Source organism: Ochotona princeps, chromosome 22 (assembly GCF_030435755.1).
Source record: "Ochotona princeps isolate mOchPri1 chromosome 22, mOchPri1.hap1, whole genome shotgun sequence".
Lineage (NCBI taxonomy): Eukaryota > Metazoa > Chordata > Mammalia > Lagomorpha > Ochotonidae > Ochotona > Ochotona princeps.
Window position 1 is genome coordinate 16271258 of NC_080853.1, and position 26534 is coordinate 16297791.

General features: G+C 54.2%; 2 protein-coding genes across 6 annotated transcripts; one reads left to right on the forward strand and one right to left on the reverse strand.

Annotated features, from left to right (window-relative positions):
* Positions 1-1828: 1828 nt before the first annotated feature.
* SLA2 (Src like adaptor 2) lies at positions 1829-18998 on the forward strand. 4 transcript variants are annotated; one of them, XM_058679226.1, is made up of 10 exons: positions 1829-2093; positions 5604-5785; positions 5943-6088; positions 11028-11127; positions 11399-11485; positions 11566-11669; positions 16819-16968; positions 17418-17550; positions 17866-18071; positions 18689-18998. In XM_058679226.1, the coding sequence occupies exons 3-9, from the start codon at positions 5983-5985 to the stop codon at positions 18032-18034; spliced, it is 849 nt and encodes a 282-aa protein (XP_058535209.1). In that variant the 5' UTR covers positions 1829-2093; positions 5604-5785; positions 5943-5982; the 3' UTR covers positions 18035-18071; positions 18689-18998. The 4 variants fall into 4 exon arrangements, with proteins under 4 accessions (XP_058535209.1, XP_058535210.1, XP_004586095.2 ...); XM_058679227.1 differs by having other exon boundaries at positions 5649-5785; XM_004586038.3 differs by lacking the exon at positions 5604-5785.
* On the reverse strand, positions 18627-25906 carry RAB5IF (RAB5 interacting factor). 2 transcript variants are annotated; one of them, XM_004585788.3, is made up of 4 exons: positions 25536-25906; positions 24395-24498; positions 19913-20042; positions 18627-19165 (listed from the first exon to the last, which is right to left on the reverse strand). In XM_004585788.3, exons 1-4 carry the CDS (start codon positions 25647-25649, stop codon positions 19124-19126), a joined length of 390 nt encoding a protein of 129 aa, XP_004585845.1. In that variant the 5' UTR covers positions 25650-25906; the 3' UTR covers positions 18627-19123. The 2 variants fall into 2 exon arrangements, with proteins under 2 accessions (XP_004585845.1, XP_058535211.1); XM_058679228.1 differs by having other exon boundaries at positions 18627-19191; positions 19911-20042; positions 25536-25777.
* Positions 25907-26534: the final 628 nt, after the last annotated feature.

Below are 26534 nucleotides of genomic sequence, written 5' to 3' on the forward strand. Positions count from 1 at the left end.
TTCTTCTAAGAAGAGGTCAGAGCTGGTTAGTCCCTGTTTCCTCCCATGTTTACCTTGAGATTTAGTCTTGAGCATCTGCCTGTCTCATATGGCAACAGAGCTGGTTGGAGGTATCCTCCTCAGTTACCAATCCACCCCATCTTCCCCAGGAGCAAGGGGAGACTAGCAGGAGTGTTCAGCAGCCAGCAAAGGCTGGCAGACTGGGCTGGGCTCAGGAGCCAGTGCAATGCCACAGCCCACTGTGTGCTGTGAGAATGCTACTTGCTAAACGAGAACCAGCAAATGGGCATGGGGAAACTTTAATGAACCAGCAGTGGAGGGTAGCACATATGGAAGCTAATTCTGTCCCTTGAGTCTGCAAGCTAGATTGCTGGTTGACTGGCTTGGGCATGCCTTAGAAAGAGTTGGAGTGTTTGTGAAACCGGAGCAATCCCAGAGGTTGAGTCCCACTGACCTGACATGAAGGAGGCCTTAGAACGTATCTAACAAATTGGGAGATGCTATTGAGGCTGAGTCCAGATCCTTCTCTGGAGAGCATGGTCACCAGACCAGCACTATGAATTCCACCTGGCAGCTTTTATAAATGGGGGCTCTTGGGGTGTGGGTATTGGATGCAATGGCACCCACAGCCTATATCAGAGTGCCTGTACTTGAGTTCTGACTGTAATTCGGATTCCAGCTTCCTGCTAATGTACCCAGTGGGGGGCAGCAGGTGAAGGCTCAAGTACTTGAGTCCCTGCCACCCACCTGGGAGACCTAGATGGAGTTGTGGCGTTCCTGCCTTTGGCTTAACCCAGCCTTAGCTGTTGCAGGCATTTGGGAGAGTGAAGTAGCAGACAGAAAATCTCCCTCACCTAGATTTGCAAAGAAGCTTTGTTTTAAACCTTTTTAAGAAGGCATAATTTTTTTAAGATTTATTTATTTTTATTGGAAAGGTAGATGTACAGAGAGGAGAAGAGGCAGAGAGAAAGACCTTCTGTCCGATGATTCACTCCCCAAATGACCGCAATGGCCGGTGCTACGCTGATCCGAAACCAGGAGCCAGGAGAGGACTTTAGCCACAAAGCCACTGCACCGGGCCCATAAAAAGGTATAATCTTAAGCCCCACCCAGACCTGTGGCATCAGGGTCTGCAGTTTCCCAAGGCCTCCCGGTGATTTCCCTCCCTGAAAAGCAGAAGAGGCAGTGGCTGCCAAAGGACTCTTAGGCTTCTGGTGTGGAAGTTGGGTTCAGAAGAAGCAGGAGAATCCTGGAAATTGCTAGAATGAAGCTTCCCCTCCTTGTGATCACTGCAGTTAGGTCAACGTGGGTCACTCCTGTTCACTTACCTTGGTTCTGTGATCCTGAGTCCAATCAAACCACAAAGCCTGGAGCAATGGCTCAATAGCTAAATCTTCACCATGGAAGCACCAGGATCCCATATGAGCTTCAGTGTGTGCTCTGGCAGCTCCACTTCCCAACCAGCTCCCTGCTTGTGGCCTGGGAAAGCAGTGGAGGACGGCCCAAAGCCTTGGGACCCTGTACCTGCTTGGGAGATCCAGAGGAGGCTCCTGGCTCTTGGCTTTAGATTGGCTCAGCTGCAGCTGTTTGGGGAATGAACCAGCAGGTGAAATATCTTTCTGGCTCTCTGTAAATCTACCTTTCCAATTAAATAAATAAATAAATCTATTTTTAAAAATGCCACAAAGCCAGAAAAAAACTCCAGCTCCAGGATGGTGGCGAGGCAGCTGCTCCCCAGAAACAGGAACTCGAGGAAGGTGGCCTTGATGGTGTGTGATGCCGTCAGAGGAAATGAGTGGTGGTGAGCTACAAAGGCTGCAGGCGGAGGGGAGCTGCAGCTCTGGGCCTGCTGCGCCTGTCTCCACGGCAGAGCCCTGAGCGTCTGCCCAGCCAAGTCTATCCGGCTGGATCCCTAAGGAGCTTGGGCTCCTGGCCTTTCTCAGGAGGTATACTGATGACCACATACAGATGCTGAGCTCCCCAAGGCGCTGAAGATCTCAGGCCGCAAGGGTGCTGCGGGCCTCCTAGCACCCCGGACGTGGGCAGTCTTCCTCAAGGCATCCACCTGCACTAAGCCACCTTCTGAGAAAGCAGTAAGTACATTTTTGTTTTCTCACGCCCCCAGTGCACCGCCAGCACCACCACCCCACAGGTGAGTAGGAAGGTGCGTAGGCTTTTCTCACAGCTGGGAGAAGGGAACGTAGCCTCCACCAGGGTTGTATGTGGGCATCTCAGAAGGAACTGGGGGTTACTCTCTACCCTGATCACCTCCTGCATACCTGCACCCTTCCTCCAGCTCCCCTGCCTGTCATTATGGCTCCCACCTCAGTTACTGCAACTTGTTGTGCTTTCTGGGCTACAGTCTTCCAAGGCCATTGAGCATGAAGAGTCTATATTGGCATCTCCAAAGATTCATCCAGCAGTGGTGCCCACAGTGCCTCCCCAAAGCGGGAGGCCTCCCTTCTGCTCAATCCGAGTTCATCCAGCCTTGCCTGGAAAGCTATGCTCAGCAGCCCAGAAGCAGTGTGCAAGGTGGAAATGGGAGCACAGGCTGCCTCTGGGGCCCCATATAGGGCTGGGGCACAAACCTCAGTGGCCTTCACTCATTCTTTCCTTCCACCCACGGGCCTGGGTCCCCAGCACATGGTAAAGCTGCCCAGAGAGGGGTGTGGCTAGTGACTAGATTCCTTCTCAGTAGTGTCTGCCAAGACCTCCTCTAGGGGTGAGGGATCTGCCCACAGCACCTTTATTACAGGAGCAGCAGGCTTCAAAGAAGCGTCTTGGCTGAGAGAAGCCTCGGATTGCCCTGGGCCCATCCCCCCTCCACCTGCAGAGGGAAGTATGGTTGCTTGCAGGCGCTACTGTGGTCTTGCTGGAAGATGGGAAAGGAAGCTAGGTGCCTCGCACCCTCTGTGCCAAGCTCCCGTTATTGTCCCCACACACCATGCAGTGGGAACTGTGTCCCTGAGCCACAGCCTGCTGAGTCTGAATTGACCACCCAGAGACCCCTCCTACCCCAGGGCTGGTGGTCCCTTACTGGGGTCTCCTAGACTCCCCCTCTGCAAAGTTAAGCCTCTAGCCTGCATTGAAGGTTTGCCCTTAAAAAAGTCATTTATTGTGATAAGGCACAGTTGCAAACATAGAGATCAACCGTCTACTGGTTCACTCCCCAAGTGGCTGTAACAGAGGCTGACATTGCAGCATAATGCATTAAGCTGCCACCTACAACTCTGGCATCCCATTTGTGCAACAGTTCAAGTCCTGGCTATTCCACTTCCAATCCTCCTCCTCCTAATGTGCCCAGGAAAACAGCAGAGGGTAATCCAAGTGCTTGGGTCCCTGAACCCATGTAGGAAACCTGGAAGAAGCTTCTGGCTTCTGGTTCCTGGCTCCTGACTCCTGGCTTCTGGCTTCCAGCTTAGGCCTAACCCAGCCCTGCTCACTGCAGCCATCTGGGGAGTGAATTAGTGGATAGAAAAAAAAAATTCCCCAGCGTGATGGCTTAATGGCTAAATCTAGGATCCCATGTTGATGTTGGTTCATGTTATTTTTATCGGAAAGGCAATTTACAGAGAGAAGGAGAGACAGAAAGATTTTCCATCCACTGGTTCATTCCCCAAGTGGCTGCAATGGCTGGAGCTGGGCTGATCCAAAGTTGGGAGTCAGGAGCAGCTTCTTGCTCTTCCATGTGGGTGCAGGGTCCCAAGGCTTTAGCCCATCCTGTACTGCTTTCCCAGGCCACAAGCAGGGAGCTGGAAGAGAAGTAGAGCAGCTGGGATATGAATTGATGCCCATATGGGATCCCGGCACATGCAAGAAGAGGACTTTAGCCACTATGCTACCGCACCAGGCCCTGAAAATAAATCTTTTTTTTTTTTTAAAGATTTATTCATTTTAGTACAGCCAGATATACACAGAGGAGGAGAGACAGAGAGGAAGATCTTCCGTCCGATGATTCACTCCCCAAGTGAGCCGCAACGGGCCGGTGCGCGCCAATCCGATGCCGGGAACCTGGAACCTCTTCCGGGTCTCCCACGCGGGTGCAGTGTCCCAATGCATTGGGCCGTCCTCGACTGCTTTCCCAGGCCACAAGCAGGGAGTTGGATGGGAAGAGGAGCTGCCGGGATTAGAACCGGCGTCCATATGGGATCCTGGGGCTTTCAAGGCGAGGACTATAGCCGCTAGGCCACGCCGCCGGGTGAAAATAAATCTTAAAAAAAAGAGAAAGAAAAAAAAAAAAGCTACAACACCCTGGGCTGGGCCAGACCAAAGTCAAAAGTCAGGAGTTTCTTCCAGGTTTCTCACATGGGTACAGCTATCCAAGGAGTTGAGCCATCCTTGACTGCCTTCGCAGGCACATTAGCAGAGAGCTGGATGGGAAGTGTGGTAGCTGGAACTCAAACCAGTGTCCTTGTGGGATGTGCATTGCAGACAAAAGTTTAACTTGCTATGCCACGTGCCTGCCCCTTACACAGGATCTTTACTGCTCCGGCGAGCCTGGCACAGGAGAACACAGTAACAACAGGCAGCCGTCTCAACCAGGCATTGTGAGATTCAAGGATTAGGAAGGAGCCCATGGTGCTACCAGGCCGTTCTGTGAACTCCATCCTCAGCAGGTACCTGGCCCAGAGCAACAGCTCGGATGCCACCAAACGGGGGTGGTCAAGCCCTTACACCTGCTGAAAAGCCAGAGTGCACTCCTTCCTCTCCCAGCACTGTAGTGTTTGGCAGGTTGGCACCACCCTAAGAACCTGTGGTCCTCACCTGTTCCAAGACATTCTCAGTGCTCATCACTACTGCTCACTGGATTAGTGTATCAAGTGCCATCAGTGCCCTCTGTGGGAAATTGGGGAGCAGAAATTCTAAGCCTCATGACACTGGAGGACAATGATAGGCTAAACAAGGAAACAGGACCAGCGTTAGGTACAGTGGTTAGGTCATGGGATGCTTGCAACTTGTCAAAGTGCCCAGGCTTATGTTTCAGCTCTGCCTCTCACTCCAGCTTCCCATTGATGCACACCCGGGGAGTAAGCAGGCAGTGGCTGATTTTTTGGGACCTCTGCCAGCCTTAGGGCAGGCCAAAGTTGAGTTCCCGGTTCCTGGCTCCAGCCTGACCCAGCCCCAGGTATTTCGGATATTTGGAGGAATGAACCAACAAGTGGTAGATCTACGTCTCTGCTTTACAAATACATTCAATTTCAAAAATTGTTGGAAACAAATAAGTGCTCTTAATAAATTCAGCCTTGCAGAGGACTGCAGCAGGTAGGAAAGAGAGAAAGAACAGCTATGGGGAGGCCTTGGATGAAATGACAAGTGTCGACGTTCCAGACAGGAGACAGGAAATGCTGGCCCCGGGCGGGTTGTTCGCAACTTTATCTCTCACCCTGTGTGTCGGTTGCTGTTATCCCCATTTTTCAGATGACGAAAGGGAGGCAGGGAGAGGGGAAACATACTGACAGCTGGTTGCTTCCTCCTCCCCCTTATTACCGCCAAGCCTGCCTTGTGACAGCAGTGTTAGTGCTCAGTGTCACCTCCGCTTGTGACATGCTTCCTCTGGTCCCCCTTTCCTACCTCTGTCCCTTGCCATGGGTCTTGAGGCATAGGAGTCAACACACTGCCCCTTTCCTGCCCTCTGCCTTCCGGGGCAGAGCCTGAGGCTCCAGGTGAACCACAGGAACTCCAGGGCACTTCAGGAGAAGCCTGGGTCTTGGAGAAAGCTTTCCGAAGAAAGGGAGCCTCGCACCCTGACCCAGGGGACACAAGCAAAGGCCTGGAAACACACGTGGTGAGGGTGGAGTAGGCAGAGGGTCCTCCTGAGGGAGGGGCTGGCATGGTGGGGGGCAGGGTTCAGGGTGGGAATGAATCCCCTGGGAAATAGCAGCACTGGGCTGGGGACGAGGGTATCCAGGGTCAGGTGGAGCCTTACGTGCTGTCTCTTTCAGATTCCTCTCGGTAATTGTCCTCTGAGCACACTGCTGCGGGATGATGGGCAGTCTGCCCAGCAGAAGGAAATCCCTGGCCAGCCCAAGCTCATGCCCCTCGGCCCCAGGCCCGGGCCCAGGCCCAGGCCCCACATCCCTGCAAGCAGGTAAGGTTCCGGAGACTGGGGCAGCCAGGTCCTTCTCAGGTCCTGCAAGGATGTACCACCTCTGTGATGCACCTCAGTTACCACTGAGCACTTGCTGTATACCAGCCCCTTCCCACCCAGCCCTACCGGTGGGGTCTCTGCTCTGAGACACCTCATCAACAGCGAAATAAGAAAGGAGAGTGAGCTCAAGCTCTGGCTGGCACTAGTAGCCAGAAGGGCTCTCTGGACTCTCCTCCTCACCTCCTTCCTCACAGCTGAGCTGGCCAGCCCCACCACTGTAGCTGTCTAGAGATGCAGCAGCCATTTCAGGAGCCATGAGTCACATGTAGCTGGGAAATACCAATTTTTAGGGTCTAGAGTTGTGAGTTAGTGGGATGCCAGCATCCCATATGACCTCTGGTTCAAGACTGAGGTGCTCTGCTTCCAGTTCAGCTCTCTGCTCATAGAAGGCAGCAGCAGGAGACCCAAGTGCTTGGGCTCCTGCCACTCTCATGGAAGACTCAAATATGGAATTCTGAGTTCCTGGTTTCAGCTTGGTTCAGCACTGGCTGTGCAGCCATTTGAGAAGTGAATCAGCCGATGGAAGATTTCTCCTTCGCCCTCTCCCTCTCTGTTGCTTTTTTTAAAAATTTAAAATTTAAAAAATTTTCTCTGTCATGGTTGACATGCACAATAGCTACATGCAGCTCATGGCTACTTTAGTGAATAGCACAAAATGCATTATATAAAGGGGAGAGGTAGAGGGAGAAGCCTTCCGTCTGCTGATTCATTCCCCAAGTGGCTACAATAGCCAGAGCTGGGTTGGTTTGAAGCTGGGAGCTAGGAGCTTCTTCAAGATTTCCCACATGGTTGCAGGGAGCAAAGGGAGTTGGATTGGAAGTGAAATAGCCGGGACTCAAACTGGAGCCCATAGTGGGTACCAGTCCCTGCAGGCAAAGGCTTAGCTGCTGCACCACCACTGGCCCATACAACATTTCCATCATTGCAGAAAGTCCTGCTAGACCTAAGGATGCTATGAAAAACAAAGTCGTGTACACAATGGATTGGCTGAGTTGATAATTGTGATTTTTCTTAGTCCTATATTTTTAAAAAAGGATAATTGGACAATAAAAGTATCCTAAGAAGTTATACTATTTTGATATCAGAACTATGGTCCTAGGTCTCTTCCTTGTGCTTCCAAGCAGCATATAAATCTTTCCTCCAATTGCATCTTGTTTCACCAGCACTGTCAGGTCCTGGGGTTTTTTTCAAGACACAAAATTAAGGGACAAGGCAAGGGACCCAGGCGGGAACTGACTCATGTGGGGCCTGGCAGGGCTGGGTGATGCAGGGCCAACTGCAGGCTGTGCAGGAGCTGTTCCTAAGGCCTGGGGGCCACGTCGCTGCTCCCTCTGCAGCCAGAACACCCTTTGTTTTCCCTGACTTGGGCCTACAATTTAGGGGATGAGGTCCACCCACCAGGGGGAGGACATATGCCTAACTCAGCCTCCTGATGGAACATTCATCTCATTAAAAAAAATAAAAAGTCTAGGCTGGTATTTGGCCAACTGTCTGGATACTGTGGCCTCACTGCAGGGATCTAGAAGATGAACCATCACCATCAGTTCCAACCAGGTCATTCGATTCCAGGCTGCGTTCCAGGAGGCAGGCAGCGGGCACACAACACACAGCAGAACACAGCCACCTAGACACCCCTGCCTGGGCTGGGATATCCCTACTCCTGTCCTGTCCGGGACAGGACACCTGAAGTCTCATCTCCCTAGAACCTGCCTGTCTCAGCACCATAGGGCCCTGTGGCTGGTGAGGCAGCTGCAGCAAGCAGCCAGCAGGCAGGACGAACCCTGGGAACCACAGGGGCCTCCCCTCAGTTTCCTCTGAATCTCATCCCAGGCAGCTGGCAGGTGTCCTGTGCCCCATCCTATGTTGGGAGGTTGGTGTGGGCCAGGGCAGGCTGAGCCTCTCAGCAGCCCTGCCCTGGATCCCAGTGGGAGTCTGCTCCTCAGACATCCTCTCACAGGGCCACTTATCTATCAGCCTTGCATTCTTCTGCCTTCTTCTGAGGCTTTGTTAGACATCAGCTCTCTTGGGTGGGGCCTGGGAACAAATCCAGTGGTGGGCAAGCCAGACCCAGTTGCTGGCTTCGAGTGCAGTGAGCTGAAGGCAGGGCTGGACATGGCAGCGCTAGTGAGGGCTGGTGGTGGTAGAGCTGGGTGACTGTGTCACGGAGCCCTGAGTAAGGGCAGGCTTCCTCACCACAGAGCTGCCAATGGCGTTTACCCTTCTGGGGTGCAGGGCCAGGGCTGGGCAGTGGACATGAAACTCTCACAGCCTGCCATGTTCCACCAGGTATCCTGCTGCTCTGTGGAATCCTGGCTTATACCTCAAAGAGGCTGCAAAGAGAGACCCTCCTGGACCATGCGGAGCTCCAGCCTGGGTTCCCGGGGTTCTCCATGTGGGTTCAGAATAGGGTTTGCTCTTCCCAGCCTGCCCAGTGCAGAGCCCCTTCTGCCACCACCCTACCCCCCTATCACTGTCTGTCTGCTCTGCTTCTTCTCCCCACCTCCTGGGAAGTAGCTCCAAGTTCACTGACACCCAGTTGCTTGCTTGCTGTCCTTGAGTGCTTCTCCGAGCTCAGGGCATTCACCTGCTAACCATCTGAGAAAGTGAGGTGGGCAGGCGGAGGAGGGTGCACCTGCACCCGGGCTCTGCAGGCGGAGGGAGATCTTGATGGGTGAGGCTGGAGAGGTGAGTCCCAGGCAGAGGGAGCCACACGCACTAGACACCCAGCCTCATGGCCCACTGTGTGCTCGGGACTGTTTCCCATATGGTTGAGGTCTGAACTCCTTCTGATTCTCTGACCCCAGACATCACCACTGCCACCCACCCCACCTTACTCAGCCCAGCCTGGGCCTGAGACAGTGGTATGGAGAAGGGAGCTGAGCAAAGGCTGCCATGGTGAGTCAGGAATTGCCCAAAGTAGTCCCATGCTCCTGCCAGGGCTGACCCAGCAGGTGCTCCATGAGTGATGGCGGAGTTGGGGGTGGGAGGAAGGAACACTTGACTGTACCACACACACCTGCAGGCACCTGCACTGGGCTAGGCCTGGGGTCGTGGGCATGGGGTGGCCCCTCTTATCCACCATGGAAAGACCACAGCACCCCAGGTTTACAAATCTGTGGATCCAGGGTCCCCTCTAGGAAGCAGAGAGGCGAGATGCAGTTCCCATTTAGAGTGAGGGGGGCAGTGGGATTCTGCCTGCAGGGGTCCTTGTGCTTCTCCTTGCCCACCACAGCATTCCCACAGGTTTGGGGATCCTGACCCCAATCACTGGCCTTTCCCAAACTCCCTCTTCCCAATCCCTGCCCCCTACCAATCAACACCTTCCAGAAGCAGAGCTTAGTTCCATGCCTAGAGCTGAAATTTTTTTTTAAATTTATTTATTATTTTTGTTGCAAAGTAAGATATACAGAGAGGAGGAGAGACAGAGAGAAAGATCTTCCATCCAATGATTAACTCCCCAAGTGACTGCAATGGCTGGAGCTGTGCCGATCCAAAGCCAGGAGCCTGGAGCCTCTTCCAGCTCTCCCACATAGATGCAGGGTCCCAAAGCTTTGGGTTGTCCTGGACTGCTTTCCCAGGCCACAAGCAGGGAGCTGGATGGGAAGTGGGGCTGCCAGGATTAGAACCGGCGCCCATATGGGATCCTGGTGCATGCAAAGTGAGGACTTTAGCCACTACGCTACCGTGCTGGGCCCTGAGCTGCAGGTTTTTAAGATCTCTTTTTTTGGGGAGGGAGTTAAAGATTTATTTTATTTTTACTGCAAAGTCAGATATACAGAGAGGAGAGACAGAGAGGAAGATCTTCCATCCAATGATTCACTCCCCAAGTGACTGCAACAGCTGGTGCTGCGCCGATCCAAAGCCAGGAGCTAGGAACTTATTCCAGGTCTCCCACGCAGTTGCAGGGTCCTAAGGTTTTGGGGTGACTGCTTTCCCAGGCCACAAGCAGGGAGCTGGATGGGAAGTAGGGCCACCGGGATTAGAGCCAGTGACCATATGGGATCCCGGCGCATTTAAGGCAAGGACTTTAGTGGCTAGGCCACCATGTCAGGCCCTGAGCTACAGGTTTTTAAGATTTCTTTCTTTTTTTGCGGGGGGGGGGGGAGGAGGTTTAGATTTCTTTTTCCATTTGGAAAAGTATTTTTTTTTCATTTGGTTCAGAGGCAGAGAGTTCTTCCAACCACCAGTTTACTACCCAAATGGCTTCAGCAGCCAGGGCGGGCCCAGACGGAAGCCTCAGTCCAGTACTCTGGCTCTTCCCACTCAGTATCCCAGGATGGACAGTAGCAAGAAGCTGTGGGCATCCAGTTTTTAAGTTGTTGAAACAGCAGAAACTGTTTATCAAAGTTTCTGAAAGGGGATGATGCCAAGGTCCCCTAGGCCTTTTGCCACGTGAACTTGAGGCCTCTTGGGGCCCTTGAGACCTGTCTGGGCACCCTGCCCACCCACCAGGACCCTGCAGAACCCGTTGGAAGACCTTTGGATATCAAAGTGCCTGTGGATGGAGTGGGAAGCCCTCATGCTTGGAGTCTTAGGATTCTGGAGATGACCCCAAGTTTGTGCTCAGTGCTGGGACTGACAGAGTTTGACTGTGATGTCGGAGCTTGAGATGCTTGTAGAAGGTCCTGTGCCACTTACGTGGCTGGGTGGGAGCAGTTGGCTAGCTCGGCTGGCGCCCGGAGCCTGGGTGATCGACCAGGCTACTGCCAATTAAGCATTTAGGCTGCACTTATGCTTTTCTGCAAACACTGTCGGGAGACACTGGCTGGGAGCTCTGTGTTCATGGGCTGGCCTTGCTTGGCTTACAGAAATTCCAGGTTTAAGGGTCAAAGGAGTTTTCTACCTCACAAGGATTACTGTCTCTGTCTCCTCCATCCAGAAAAGAGCCAGGCTGCAGGCGTGGCCCTGGACAGCTTCCCAGCAGGCAGCCAGACCGAGCCATCGCTGAGATTGGGGGAACCGGTAACCATCCTCTCTGAGTAAGTCTGTGGCAGCAGGTGTGCTCATGGGGACGGGCGCCCATCCTCCAAGCAGAAAGTTATGAGGCAGAGCTTTCACACTCCACTCATGGGGAAAAGCAAGGTGTGGGCCACTTCCGACTGGGAGCCTTGTGTCACGCCCACCTGCCACACCCCAGGTCCTGTGGGTTTGGTGCAAGGAAGCCTGGGAAACCATGGGGGCTGAACCAGTGCCCAGCTTCTGGGGTCCTGGCTCCTCTGCAGGAGGTGGCCGTCTCCTCTCTCCACGCAGGGATGGAGACTGGTGGACGGTGCTGTCAGACGCCTCCGGCCGGGAGTACAGCATTCCCAGTGTCCTTGTGGCTAGAGTCTCCCACGGGTGAGTGCCCAGCCCAGGCACCCAAGGGAGTGAAGGGGTTTCAGAGAGCTCTCTGCCCACCCCACCCTGTCCTGCTGCAGGTGGTTGTATGAAGGCCTGAGTCGGGAGAAGGCTGAGGACCTGCTACTGCTGCCTGGGAACACTGGTGGGGCCTTCCTCATCCGAGAGAGCCAGACCAGGAGAGGTGAGTAAGCACGGCTCCCACATGGCCATGGGACCGAGGGCACCTTCCAGTCATCCAGCCCAGCCTGTGCGGCCATGCAGAGACACAGGAGATGGCCTGTGAGACCAGATGAGAGGCAGTTCACAGAGGCAATAGGAGACTTGAATGGAGGTGTGACTGAGATGGATTGCAGGATGCTTGGCATGGGACCCTGGTGTGTGAGACCCAGTGGTGCTGGGGTGGCCTGCGGGAGCTGCACCTGGGGGGCTCCTTGGGCTAACCTCCACCCAGCTCCTCCTGCCCCTTGCAGGCAGTGTCAGTACCCCCACCTTTACACACACAAACACCACTCTATGGAGCCCCTGGTGAGGAGCTGGCCCCAGTGCAGCAGCTGCAAACAGGAAACCACAGCCACTGTGCTGACAGGGCCAGGGCCCTGCAGACCAGCACTGAACATGAAAAGCCACAGGAAGTGCTCTGTGCTCAGCTGCCCCATTACCACTCCCCTGTGGCCTGGTAAGACCCCAGGAGTGCAAGTGACCTGGCCTCGCTGCCACTCTGTCCCTTTTTAAGATGGTCTTTGTGCAGAACTTAGGTGAGTGATGGACAAAGCCGAGCAGGAACACAGGGGTTTCCAAGATTCTGTCATGACCAGGTCAGGCCAAGAGGGAGAAGTCATGTGTGCAAGCAGCCAAGAACATGGCGGGGATTGAGGTGACTGCTGCTTTGGGTACCTGGCCCATGAATTTCCAAGCAGCCGTGTGTGACTGGCCCTGGAGTGGCTTGACCGGGAGGTGGCAGGGGCGAGGGCCTGGCTCAGGCTGCCGGGGTCAGAGGTCAGCATGGTCTCCTGTAATCTCATTGTAGGGAGCCAGATGGTAAGAGTGCATGCCAGTGTTCTGGCACTTGGCTCTGTGTGCTGTGTATGTGAGGCTGGGGAGCAGGCCAAAGTCTTCAGGGAGCTGTGCCCCAGCCTGGGACCAGGGCAGATCCAGGCCATTGGGTCCCTGTGGAGCCTTTCTGGGGAGAGGACTCTGGGTTGGAGTGACCTATCTTTTTATTTTAAGATTTACTGATTTTTATTGTAAAGTCAGATACACAGAGAGGAGGAGAGACAGAGAAGATCTTCCGTCTGATGATTCACTCCCTAAGTGACTGCAATGGCCAATGCTGCACCGATCCAAAGCCAGGAGCCAGGAGCCAAGAGCTTCTTCCAGGTCTCCCACCTGGGTGCAGAGTCCCAAAGTTTTGGGCTGTCCTCATCTGCTTTCCCAGGCCACAAGCAGGGAGCTGGATGGGAAGTGGAGCTGCCGGGATTAGAACCGGTGCCCATATGGGATCCCAGTGCTTTCAAGGCGAAGACTTTAGCCGCTAGGCCATGCTGCCAGGCCCCAGGAGTGACCTATCTTGGTGGAGTTGGGAAGCTGTCCCAGGGGTGAAGTTGTCTGGTTCTGGGTGGAGCCAGGAGCCTATTGGCTGTGTGTATGGTGGGGAGGTGGCCACAGGAACGATGACTCAGGCTGGGACTGGGTGAGAGGTGGCACTGTTTACCAAGGTGGCAGATGGTGGGAGGATGGAGTTAGAGTCACCCCAGTGGGGCCCACAGTGGGTTAGCAGGGTTGGGTGGAGGGCTGGACAGCAGCAGAAGGGGCACATGGTACCACAAGGTGCAGGGCTTCTCTTCCTGATCAGCTCTTTGCTAATGTGCCTGGAAAAGGAGTAGATGGCCCAGGTACCACATGGCAGACCCAGACGAAGCACCTTGCTTCAGCTTGGCCCAGCTCAGGCTTGTGTGATCATTTGGGGAGTAAAGCAGCAGATGGAAGATCCTGCCTTGATTTGTTCTTTTTTGTTGTTGTTTTTAAAGATTTATCTATTTTTATTGCAAAGTCAGATATACAATGAGGAGGAGAGACAGGAAAATCTTCTGTCCACTGATTCACTCCTCAAGTGACTGCAACAGCCGGTGCTAAGCCGACCAAAGCCAGGAGCCAGAAACTTCCTCCAGGTTTCCCACATGGGTGCAGGGTCCCAAGGCGTTGGGCCGTCCTCGACTGCCTTCCCAGGCCACAAGCAGGGAGCTGGATGGGAAGTGGAGCTGCTGGGATTAGAACCGGCGCCCATATGGGATCCCGGTATATTTAATGCGAGGACTTTAGCTGCTAAAGCACCGTGCTGGACCCTCCTGCCTTGATTTGTAACTGCTTTTGAAAAGTCTTCCACACATGACCCAGCCTGGATGTTGTAGGTATTTGGGGAGTGAACCGAGTACACGCATGTTCTCTCCCTAACTTGCCTTTAAAAGTGGTTGCTAGAATTTTAAGGATTTGGGATCTGTATACGGGGGACCCTGGGTGATGCTGGCCTCGTAAAATGAGCACAGAACGGTTCTTTCTTGTTCTAAGAGTTCTGTAGAATTGGGTCATTTCTAATTGTCTGGTGAAAGCCTTCTGGAGCCAGAGCTTGCTTTCTGGGAAATTGAACTCAATTACTCAATAGCTATACACTCAACAGCTATAATGTTACTTTGTGTTTCCTCCTATTTGTCATAGCAATTTGGATCACTTTTTTAGTTTTATTTTTAATTGGAAAGTCAGATTTACAGAGAGTAAAGACAGAAAGATCTTCCACCCACTGGTTCACACCCCAAATAGCCACAACAGCTGGAACTGAGCTGATCTGAAGCCAAGAGCCCTTCTTCTGGGTGCAGGGTACCAAGGCTTTGGGGCCGTCCTCTGCTGCTTTCCCAGTCCACAGGCAGGGACCTGAATGGGAAGTGGAGCAGCTGGGTCCTGAACTAGTACCCATTTAGAATCCTGGCACATGCAAGGCAAGGATTATAGCCAATAGGTTACTAGGCTGGGCCCATGAACTCATATTTCTAAAATATATGCAAGTTTGTGCATGTGTCATATAAGCTCCTGGCTCCAGATCAGCATAGCTCCAGCCATTGTGGCCACATGGGGAGTGAAGCAGTAGATGGAAGATCTTTTTGTCTCTTCTCTCTGTAAATCTGACTTTCCAATAAAAATAAACCGTTGAAAAAAACTTATTTGAAAGGCAGATTACAGAGAAAAGGAAAGACCTTCTACCTGCTGTTCACACCCCACATGGCCGCAGCTGAGCCACTCCAAAGCCAGGAGACCATGGATTTGCCACTTGGGTGCAGGATGCTTTCCAAGGCCATAAGCAGGGAATTAGTGGGAAGTAGAGCAGCTGGACTAGAACTGGCACCCATGGGGATGCTAGTGCTTTTACTTGCAGGATTATACCTGGTTGTGGTATTCTCCAAAAACTAGTTAAGGATACTGTTCAAATTTTCTTTGGATTTTTCTGTCCTGCCAGTTACTAAAAGGAATACTGGGCTCTCCTTATAATTATGGGTGCTTATTTATCGGGTCACTTTGCTTTCTATATGAGAGCACTTCAAAAACTGCAGATTGGGGTTACAGTGCAGCATGGTGACCTGCTGCCTGCAATGCCCACATCTCATATCAGGGCAACAATTCAACTCCCAGTTGCTTCAATTCCAATCCCGCTTCCTGCTAATGTACTTGGGGGTAGTGGAACAGGGCCCAAGTTACTGTGCCTCTGCACAAATGTGGGAGACCCAGAGGAAGCTCTTAGCTTTGGCCCTGCTGTGCAGCCATTTGGGGAAGACCTCTATTCTCCTTTTGTTTTTCAAATAATAAATGTTTTTTAAAAAAAATTTTCATGGGCCCAGCACAGTAGCCTAGTGGCTGAAGTCTTGGCCTTGTACATGACAGGATCCTATATGGGCACCGGTTCTAATCCCAGCGGCCCACTTCCCATCCAGCTCCCTGCTTGTGGCCTGGGAAAGCAGTTGAGGATGCCCCAAAGCCTTGGGACCCTGCACCTACATGGGAGACCCGGAAGAAGCTCTGGGATCCTGGCTTTGGATCGGTGTAGTTTCAGCCGTTGCAGTCACTTGGGGAGTGAATCATTGGACGGAACATCTTCCTCTCTGTCTCTCCTCCTCTCTATATATCTGACTCTGCAATAAAAATAAATCTCTTTAATTTTTTTTTTTCATGAAACATGGGTTTCCAACAGACATGGGGTGATATCCTCTGTTCGTCTGATTTTCATCCCTGAGCGGGCAAGGGCTCTGAAAGCTTCCTGGGTTCCAGGTCAAGGGTTTTGGTCCCATTTCCTCCTGTGGCCCATAGTTTGATGTGTAGGGCAGTGATGCCTAGTTCCTTCCACCCCTGGCCGCATCCTGGGAGGCCAACATGGCAGTGAATGGCGAGGATGCATCTCGGTCAGCCTTTGCCTTCATCCCACCAGTCACACGACAGATGGTTTCCTTGCCAGAAAGATTAAGTGATGTGGACAAAGGTGTCATTGTAGGACGCAAAGATATGATGGAGCCCGAAGACATTCTCGCCTTCAGACCAAGGCTAATAACCTGCTCTTCCTCCTTCTTCTTCACCTTGGAGGTGCCATTCCTGTTTAAAAAGATTAAAGAGCACAGTGGCAGGGAGACAGGGAGAGACAGAGCTCTCCCATCAGCGTGGTCACTCCCTGCATGGCCCCAACAGCCCATACTAGGCCAGCCTGAAGTCGGGAGCCGGACTGTCTTCCTCTTCCACATGGCTGGCAGGAGCCCAAGTAGTTGGGCCATCCTCTGTGCATTCTGCTTGTCCTCTGCTCCTGCCTACAGCAGTCATTTACACTGCTGTATGGTACTCTACAGTCTGCACGTTCCTTTGCCTAGTTCCAACGGGCTGTCGACAATCCCAGCTTTCACAAATGCTGCCGCTGTGACTATGTCTGTCCATGTTTTTTTTTTTTTTTTTTTGCTCATGTGCTTCTAAGGTCACATGTCCACAGTGGAACTACTGGGGGTCTGTGTGGTCAGCCCCGCTTGTTGCTAAAGTGGCTGGCACTATTCCAGCAGCAGGGATAGTTCCTGCTTCTTCTCACCTTGCTAACAACTGTAACCCCCCTCCCCCCCTGCCATGTACCAACAGCTGCCAGTTATTGTGAGCTCACCTTGCCCCAGTCCCCACCCTGAAGGTCTGTGCAGGGACCTCCCATCACCCATTAAGAAATCTGATTTAACAGCAAGTGTCTGTCCCTGTGTGGGTGCGTGCGGCTGGAGCAGGGTCCCATAGGGCGTCAGTGCCACCCTGGTCCCTGTCTCCAGGCTGTTACTCCCTATCAGTCCGCCTCAGCCGCCCTGCCTCCTGGGACCGCATCCGACACTACAGGATCCAGCACCTCGACAACGGCTGGCTGTACATCTCACCGCGCCTCACCTTTCCCTCGCTGCAGGCCCTGGTGGACCACTATTCAGGTATGGCCCTCCCTCCCTACTGGACAGAGGGTGTCCTTGAGCTGGCAGGCACAGGCTGGAAGCTGGTCTTTGGCCCAGACTCACACCTTGTCCTGTAGGAGATTTACCAGGGCTGCCTCGGGGGGTGCCGGGGAGCCCTCTCCTGGGAGCACTAGTCAGGCAGGGGCAGGCACCTGCAGTGCTCCTGCAAGGGCCTGTGCTTGGCGGCCTTGTCTCAGCGATGGTGGTGTGTTAGCTGACCCAGATGTGCACAGTGAGGTTGTAGCCCAGAGCACCCTGGGCTGCATCCCAGCCTCTGTGAGATAACAACTTGGGGTTCACAGGCGGTCAGATTTGGTGACCATCTCCCCCATTATGTGTCAGAATGCTAGCGAGGATGGGGAGCTGGGGAGCGTGCGGGGGGGGGGAACCTGCAGCGAGCACCGTCGAGGCCCTGGTCTCCCCCACAGAGCTTGCAGATGACATCTGCTGCCTCCTTAAGGAGCCCTGTGCCCTGCAGAGAGCGGGCCTGCCTCCTGGCAAGGACACACCTCTGCCTGTGACAGTGCAGAGGGGGCCACTCAACTGGGAAGAGCTGGACAGGTGAGAGTCTCCCAGAATCCTCAGGGGGGAACAAAGCAGCTAGCAGGATCTCCCTGGGCACCCCAGGAAACCAGAAACTAGACACCCAAGCCCAGCCAGGGCTTAAAGAGGTCAGGGAGGGGAGAGGGCCTGTGAGTGTAGGCAGGCAGGATGGAAAGGCGTGAGAACAGGATCCCGGTCCTAAAGGCCGAGGTGACAGGGAACAGGGCGGGCGCCTGTGCCTCAGCTGTCAGGAGATGCACAGAGCTGTGTGACCTGTGAGGACTGACCCTGGCAGGAGACCACTCCTTGACCACCACCTCACTTTGTACACAGCTGCCTCCTACTTGGTGAGGGAGTGGAGGCTGCAGGCCAGGAGTCTCTCCTCAGCGAGGGGCTGCGGGAGTCCCTGAGCTCCTACCTCAGCCTGACTGACCACAGCTCCTTGGACACTGCTGAAGCCCAAAGCAGAGGCCGGAAGGAGAGCCGAGGTGGCTGCACATAGAACTCCTACGTGGCTGCACCGGACTGGTGCCGCAGAGGTGAGGCCGTGTGCTCAGTGCAGGGTGGGCTGCTCTCTCCCCAGGACTCAGGCAGTCACAGGCCTTGTCCAGGGCTGTCACCTCCTCAGCAGCTCCCCCTGGGGTCAGCAAAGAGCTGCAGAGTTTGGGCTTTCATTGTGGAAACCACCGTTTGAAAACCAAACACTGTGTGGAAACCACCAGTGGCGTTGTGCACACCTGTACCCCGAGCAGGCCAGGTGGTGGGATGGAAGGGACAGGTATTCAAGGGCCCGGTGGCTTCCCCAGCAGCACAGTTTATCCCTCCCCACCACTTACCTTTCCTTCTTCAAACTGCTGTTCAACACGGTCCTGGCTTAGCTCTCAGCTTTTTCCTGTGGCTTAGTGGTCAAACCTGGTCCCTTCCTTAGTCACTTCAGCCTTGCCATCTTGTGGCCAAATGCAGAATGACACTTCCTAGCAGCCTGATTCCAGGCCGCATTTCGGAAGAGGGGCTTGGCTGGAAGTGCTAGGGGAACAGGAAGGTGGCTCCCAGCAGGGTGGAAAGGGCATCACCAAGTATCAACAGATTCTCAATTAATGAATGATTTGATTTATTCAAGTATCTGAAAACATTCTATAATGGAAACTGTTATTAGATGCTGCTGTACTGTGCAATGGCCCATGCACATATTGCCACACTGTTTTCAGAAGACTTGAAATGCCACTGATAGTTTTAAAAAACTGTGCACCTGACAGAAGACCGAGGAAGACAACTGAACGTGTTGTCAGGATCCAGAGGCGCAGCAGCTAAAGCAACAGCTCCTAGCGTGCAGCCAGTGACCACCATGTGCCAGCATCCGGCAGGAAGGGTGGCGAAGGACTCACTCAGAAATGCTTCCCAGAGGGGAACGGTTCCTTAAAAAGTCTTAGGGCACAACCCTGTAGTAGAGACGCCCGACACACTGATTCTTCGTCCAGTAAACATGGGTCTTCCAAGTCCCATGCAGCTGGGGTGGCTCAACAATTATGCGTCTGTGCTGTGCCTGAGCGGCCTCTGGATGGGGCAGGGAGCGGGTGTGAGTCGCACAGCCTCAGTCATAGTGGATGGCAGTGTAGAAGATTATCCAGATGACCTAGGGAGAGCACGACAACATCACAGGCCACCAGGCCCCACGGTGTGACTCCATGCCCCAGGATAAGGACAGCAGCTGCCAAGGACAAGCCGCTGCATCATGTGTGTGGGGGCCTGACTGCACCAAGATGGGGCTGTCTTTACAGCATCACGAGTAGGTACAAGATTACACCATCACACCCTGTAACTCCTGTGACACGGAGCACTCCCCTCTGCTAGCTGGACTCCAGGACCACCCTGGTTTTCATTTACTCCAATTACAAAACATCCACAGTGGAAGCCTGTGCACACTACTGACCACTTCCTTCCCGTGCCTCCCCGCACCCGGTCACCTGGGAATTCATTTTGTCTTTTCGGATTTGCCTATTCCAGACATTCTGCACAAACACGATTCTACAACATGGGCTTCTGGGTCTGCTGTGTGGGTGCACGTGGCGGCAGCAGCAGCCCTCCCTCAGCTGTCCCCAGGCGGCAGCATTTGAGCTGTGTGCCTCCTTAGATCCTGAGGGCCAGACAGGGTCAGGGAGCGGAGGTGGGACTGGCCCCAGGTGCACATATAGCAACGTCGCTGTGCAGTCTCTCACTGCACTTGGGATATGGAGGCTCCAGAGGGGCCATACCCTTCAGCCTCCGGAGGAATCTGAGCAGCAGCATTGGGTCACAGAGCGTAATCTAGTCAGTGGACTCTCCCCGAGTAGCTAACACCCTGAGAGGAGTGGTGCCCACTATAAGGCATTGGTGTCCTTACCATGAACAGGGCAAAGGAGGTCATAAAGCCTTCCTTGGTGAGCTCCCACGTGCCGCCGTACTCCTCCTCATCAATCTGCAGGTAGTTGCTGAAGTAGAGGTACAGGACTCCCGCATTGATGAGGCAGAATCTGCAGAGGGCAGACAGCAGCCACTCCATGAGCTCAGCAGCCACAGAACTCCCTGCACCTCCATCTTTCAGGGCTCTTCCTGGTACCATGCCACCTTGGTTAACTCGGCAGGATTTGGCTTGGGAGGAGGCCATGTACGGGCCTTCTGTGAGCAGATGCAACAGGCTGGAGCCCAGGGTAGGTCCACACTCGCATTTCAGGACATGACAGTGAACAATGTGAAGTCAGAGAAGCAACTGAATGTGGAAAGCAACAAGGCCCAGGGGCCAGTGTTGTGGCTCATGGGGTAGGTCTGCCATCTGTGATACTAGTACCCCATTTGAGTGCCAGCTGAGTCCTGGCTGTTCCATCTCTGACCCAGCTCCTGGATGTGTCTGGGGAAGCAGCAGAGGATGTCTGAGGCACTATGAGTCACATAAGAGACCCAGATGGAGCTCCTGGGTATGGCCTGGCCATTGAGGCCATTTCAGGAGCGAACCAGTGGATGGAAGACTTCTCTTTCTCTTCCTCTGCCTTTCAACTAAATATAAATCTTTTAAAAACAAATCCTGGACCCAGCCAACTCTGGCCACCTTTCATTGACAACTTTCCGTCTGGACAGGCTGACGGTCAGGACAGGTTGGAGCGTGGGCAGCCACTGTGAGGCTCAGTCCAGGCTGACTTTGGCCCTGTCCTCAGGGATACATGCGGAGCAGAGGGAGCAGGGAAACAGATGCTGGAATCCAACATCTGGTGTTCAGAGAAGGTGGATAGGTGTGCTGCAGGTTCCCCCAGGATGGCAGAGCTGCCATCTACACACTGGCAGGATGGCAGCCAGTGTGTAGACACAGCAAGGTGCGTGCTGGCAACGAGGTCAGGAAGGATCACAGTAAAGACTGACCCGCAGTGAGTTAAGGAGATGAAGTCTGTCCCTCCTCCCAGGGCCGTGCCACCCACAGGAAAAGCTGCTGCTCGTTCCACGCTCAAGGGTCAACAGATCTGCTAACAAGGGGCCAGCATCACAGTGCAGTAAGTTAAGCCTCTGCCGAGCATCCCACATGGGTACTGGTTCAAATCCAGGCTACTCCACTTCTGGCTCCAGCTCTTTGCTAATGGCTTAGGAAAGCAGTGGAAGATGGCCTGGGTGCTTGTGCCCTGCACCCCCATGGAAGACCTGGAGGAAGCTCCAGGCTTAGGATGGGCCACTGAGGCAACCTGGGGAATGAACCAGTGGATGGAAGATCTGTCTCTTCTAACTTTGTCTTTCAAACAAAAATAAATCTAACATAAATAAATAAACCCAACATCGCAAGCATTCTCTAAACATGTGACAAATTCTAAGACATAGGTGAGGGGGAACCTCTCGAGTACTGCACAGCCGGGCGAGCAAGGCAGAAACTGAACACCAAGACCCAAAGGGATGGAGGCACTGGGCCCGGCAAGATAGTGTAGCAGTTAAAGTCCTTGCCTTAAACGCACCAGGATCCCATATGGGCGCCGGTTCTAATCCTGGCCGACCTGCTTCCCATCCAGCTCCCTGCTTGTGGCCTGGGAAGGCAGTCGAGGATGGCCCAAAGCCTGGGGACCTGCACCCATATGGGAGACCTGGAAGAAGCTCCTGGCTTCGGACTGGCTCAGTTCCAGCCGTTGCAGCTACTGGGAAGTGACACAGGGGATGCTACTATTGCTCTGCCCCCATTCCAAGTCTCACTTGCTGTGGTTTCTGCTCCCCACAGCCTGAAAATGTTGAATGGAAAAGTCCAGGAAATAAACAGCTCATAAGTTTCAAACTGCATGCCATTCATTCTAAGCAGTGCCATCCCACTCCCTCCCGCCCAGGGCCTCTACAGTGCATCTGCTACCCGTCTACCAGTCACTGTTAGGGTGAGGACATGAGTCTCTGAGAGAAGACAGGACTGGCCCCAGCTCCAGGGTTCAGGAGGTGGGCCCGGGGGCAGGGCTGTGCCCCCAGGAGGTGGTTCTCAGGAGAGGGCTGCTTCCTTCAGGCCACGCCCAACCATCTGCTTCCTGGCTGGCAGTGCCATCCTGCCTCTGCATGCGTCCCACCACCTGGCCAGCCTTGGATGCCAGGCCAGTGGGGTTACCTGCAAAGCTGCCAATGACAGTAACCCCTCTTTCCTAAGCAGCTTCCCTCAGGCACAGGTCACTCCTCTGAGTGCCTGTCACAACCTCACAGGGATTCCCACTGCACACATACTTCCCACAGTGCACTGTTGCAGTTGTCCTAGTCTATCAGTTAGTAATGTTTTCCTGCACTTGCAGGCTGTATCACGTGGATGGAAATATAGGGAAATCATTCAGTACTCCAAGGGGTTTCAGGCTTCTGCTGGGGGTGGGGTGGGAAGAAAACCCTTGTGATATATCCTTTTGGATAAAGGGAAAACTGGTATGTGTTGTTATTGTCTGACAAAAAATGCCTGAAATCTTTCACCTCTTGCCCTAATGAAAGAGAATAACAGGGCCCAGCACGATAGCTTAGTGGCTAAAGGACTCACTTTGCATGTGCCAGAACCCTATATGATGACGGTTCATATCCTGGCTACTCTACTTCCCACCCAGCTCCCTGCTTGTGGCCTGGGAAAGCAGTCGAGGATGGCCCAACACCTTGGGACCCTGTACCCATGTGGGAAACCCAGAGCAGGTTCCTGGCTCCCTGCTTTGGATCAGATCAGCTCAACTCCGACAGAAACTTGTGGAGTGAACCAGTGGATGGTGGATCTTTGTTTCTCTTTGTATATCTGACTTGGCAATAAAAATATCTTAAAAAAAAAAAAAAAAAAAGGAGGACCTGGTGCGGTAGCCTAGTGCCTTAAGTCCTCGCCTTGCACACTCTGGGATCCCATATGGGTGCCAGTTCTAATTCCTGCGACCCCGCTTCCCATCTAGCTCCCTGCTTGTGGCCTGGGAAAGCAGTCGAGGACAACCCAAAGCCTTGGGATCCTGCACCAGCGTGAGTGACCCAGAATAAACTCCTGGCTCATGGCTTTGGATTGGTTCAGCTCCAGCCGTTGCGGTCACTTGGGGAGTGAACCATCGGACAGAAGATCTTCCTCTCTGTCTCTCCTCCTCTATGTATATCTGACTTTCCAATAAAAATAAATAAATCTTTATAAAAAATAGTATTAAAAAATGGAATAGCAACAGATGTGATTGGGGCTAGTGCTGTGATGTAGTGAGTAAAGCCACAGCCTGCAGTCCTGGTATCCCATATGCGTGCCAGTCTGAGCCTTGGCTGCTCCACTTTTAACACAGCTCTCTGCTAATTGCCTGGGAAAGTAGTAGGAAATGGCCCAAGCGCCTGGGTCCCTGTATCCACACAGGAGACCCACAAGATTAAATCTCCTGGCTTAAGATCAGCCATTACAGGGCCCGGCGGCGTGGCCAAGTGGCTAAAGTCCTTGCCTTGAACGCCCCGGGATCCCATATGGGCGCCGGTTCTAATCCCAGCAGCTCCACTTCCCATCCAGCTTCCTGTTTGTGGCCTGGGAAAGCAGTCGAGGACGGCCCAATGCTTTGGGACCCTGCACCTGCGTGGGAGACCCGGAAGAGGTTCCAGGTTCCTGGCTTTGGATTGGCGCGCACCGGCCCGTTGCGGCTCACTTGGGGAGTGAAACATCGGATGGAAGATCTTCCTCTCTGTTTCTCCTCCTCATTGTATATCTGACTTTGTAATAAATAAATAAAAATCTTTAAAAAAAAAAAAAAAAAAAAAGATCAGCCATTACAGCCATTTTGGAGAATGAACAGCGGACGGAAGGTCTCTGTCCCTCCCTGTCTGTCTTTCTACCTTTTAAACAAAAATAACAACAAATTATGCAATCACCCTTAAGGTTATCATCACCGGTGATCCATGGGGAAGGGTGGCGCCCACGTCCCAAACCACCTGGCCACAACTCCATCCTTGGGCGCAGGGACTCACTTTCAGTGACTGGTAAACTGAGCCATGACTAGGGGATACCACCTGCCATACCTGCAAAGTAGGATGTGGGGGAGTCAGCCCTCTACTGCGGGGCTGCTTTGGGAAGGTAGGGACCTGAAATAACTTCTGCCAAGGCTCAGCATGTCCAGCACAGAGCCAAGTACAAACTAAGTCTACAAGTACTACTCCTGCAAGCACCAAAGCAGAGTGTGTGCCACCTCCAAGGAACGGTCAGCCCAGTTTCAGGGGGTAGCTGGCCTGGCCTGAAGCTCGCCCTGGACCTGTGGACTTGACAGTGCTGCAGCGGATCGGGGTGAGCCATGCGGAGGCCACCTCCTCCCTCACACAGCTCTGAAATAGTAATGGCTCTTGCCGAAAGAGGAGAGCAAAACCTCTAAAAACAAACTTCAGCTGCAAATCACAGGACACTTACCCTGCTATTCCCAGGAAGCCCCGTAAGGGCAGCACTCCCCAGATGACCCCCAGGACCACAGCAATGATCTGGCGGAACCAGTAGATCACATCTAAAAATTCATCCTGCAGGGAAGACAGAGACATTGCCTGCATTACCTGGAGTGTTTTGCTGAAGCCTTCTCCAGGGGACTCCCCCAAAGACACCCCTCAGCTAGTCTAGAATGCTGTAAACACGACACGTCCAACAGGTTAGGTGACCACTTCCAGTCTGAGGTCCAGACCAACACCTCTGGGAAAGCAGTTACTTTTCCAAAAACTAACGGGCCTGCCACTAAACAGCCGTGCCAGTCAACTGTACTGCTGGACGTCAGGAGCTCATCTAACCCTGAAGGCGGGGGGAGGGGAGATATGGATCTACCAGTCCCAAACAGCAGAGCTGTGCACACACCTGAAAAAATTCACCCAACCCGAAGTTTTAGTTAAGTCACACACCCAGGAGAGGACTGGCAGGTACCAGCGTTATCTGCCTCCTGCAGGAGACTGGGGCTGCTGACCTGCCCTAGATTCCAGAAACTAGTCCTTAAACCGGGGCAAAGGGCGTGACACAGCAGATCAGGAACCGCCCGCAGGTTTTGCAAGACCTGGGGGGCAGGGTGGGGGCAGAGCAAAGATACCTTCAGGACGGGCCTCCCACCCCTTCCCCACCTGCAATTGGAGCAGGGCAGGGTAGTGAAGGGGCCTCCCCAGCACAGCCAGATTGCAAAGCCCCACTTGGCACACACTTTTGGTGGTGCTTCTCTCGTAATCAACTTCGCGCTCTCAGGTCTTTCTCAACAACCGACTGAGGGCTGTGGCTAGGCCGGGAGAGCCCCCCGGCACACACCGGGCATGCAGCGGGGAGTCTGTTACTGTTACTGTCGAGGCTACCGCGCCTGCCGGCCGGTAATGCTTAACAGCTAACTAAGATCACGCACGGTCCAGCGGGGGGCAAAGGGCGGAGGCCGAGCTGGATCCAGCCTGCTCGTGCCCCTCTCGGGCACACGCCCTGCCCGCAGATGTCCTGTCTTCGCTGCTTCCGCGTGTCCGCTCACGTCGCCCTGACAGCGTAGGGCCACTGCGGGACGAGGGGGCAGGTCCAGGTTCGTCCCCCTGCAGCTCACCTTGTCCTCCCAGGCCGCGTCGCTCCGCAGCACCTTGCTCCACACGGACACTCGGAGGGCCCCGTTGGCCAGCTGCGGCTGCGGCGGCTCCTCCTTCCGCCGCCCGCCGCTCATCCTCCCCTTCACGCCGCCCTTGGTCGGGCCTGGGGGCGCGCGGGCCCACCCAGACAGAGTCGGGGGGTCACGGTGAGCGGGGCGGCGGCGGGCGGGCGCGGCGCTCCGGTCCTGACAGCGCGTGGCGGGGTCGCCGTCCCGGGTCGAGCCGCCAGGCTCCGCTTGCCCCACCGAGCCGGCTCCGCGGACCGAGGGGGCAGGCCGCGCGCCGCGTCCCCCCGCTGACGTCCCCGCGCAGCCAATGGACACCTTGGTGATCCGCGGAAGTGACGGACCGCTTCCGCCAGGAGCGCGCGGTACGGTGAGACGGAAGGGACAATCTTGGGGCGGGATGGCGGCGCTGTGGAGACTGAGGCCCGGGGTCTGAGGTGAAAGCGGAGGCTGCGCGGGAGCGTCGTCCTGTCAGCTGCAGCCCGGAGGCGGCATCGCGTTTCCCTCGCCTCTGGAGGCTGGACTTTGAGACCCGCGCCACACCCCAGGAGCCCCACGTTGTCCTGCAAGGATTCAGTCGCTCAGTTGGAGGTGTTCACTCTTTTCTAGAACAGTTAGCACCTCAGCTTCTCGTTTGGCGGCTGTGAGCCCTGAGACCCCAAAGGGGGGTGAGGGGCTTTCTTGTCTGAGGTTCTGTGGTCAGCGGGAACCACCCACGGGCATCTCGGCTTGCAGGGAGCAGTGCGGGAAGCACAGTCCCCCTCTGGATGTGGGGACGTCTGCGGTCCATCTGTCACATCCCGTGCTGTGCGGAGACGCCAAGGGGCATCACTGTATGCCCTCTCCCCCACCCACCGCATTAGTGCTCTCGGGGCGTGGATACGGGGGCCAGGCTTGGCAGGTAGTGGCGACCTAACCTGTGGGGTCGCGACACCCTGCTTGGCACAAGCCCCA

Excerpts from the sequence above, each read along its gene's own strand:
- SLA2 (XM_058679225.1), top strand. The coding sequence starts at position 10,880 with ATGCTTTTCTGCAAACACTGTCGGGAGACACTGGCTGGGAGCTCTGTG. Across the intron at positions 11,670-16,818 it reads AGAGAGCCAGACCAGGAGAG|GCTGTTACTCCCTATCAGTC; the intron begins GTGAGTAAGCAC and ends CCCTGTCTCCAG. Across the intron at positions 17,551-17,865 it reads AACTGGGAAGAGCTGGACAG|CTGCCTCCTACTTGGTGAGG; the intron begins GTGAGAGTCTCC and ends CTTTGTACACAG.
- RAB5IF (XM_058679228.1), bottom strand. The coding sequence starts at position 25,649 with ATGAGCGGCGGGCGGCGGAAGGAGGAGCCGCCGCAGCCGCAGCTGGCC. Across the intron at positions 20,043-24,394 it reads GGCTTCCTGGGAATAGCAGG|ATTCTGCCTCATCAATGCGG; the intron begins GTAAGTGTCCTG and ends TGCCCTCTGCAG. Across the intron at positions 19,192-19,910 it reads TCCTTTGCCCTGTTCATGGT|CTGTGATGTTGTCGTGCTCT; the intron begins AAGGACACCAAT and ends GGGCCTGGTGGC.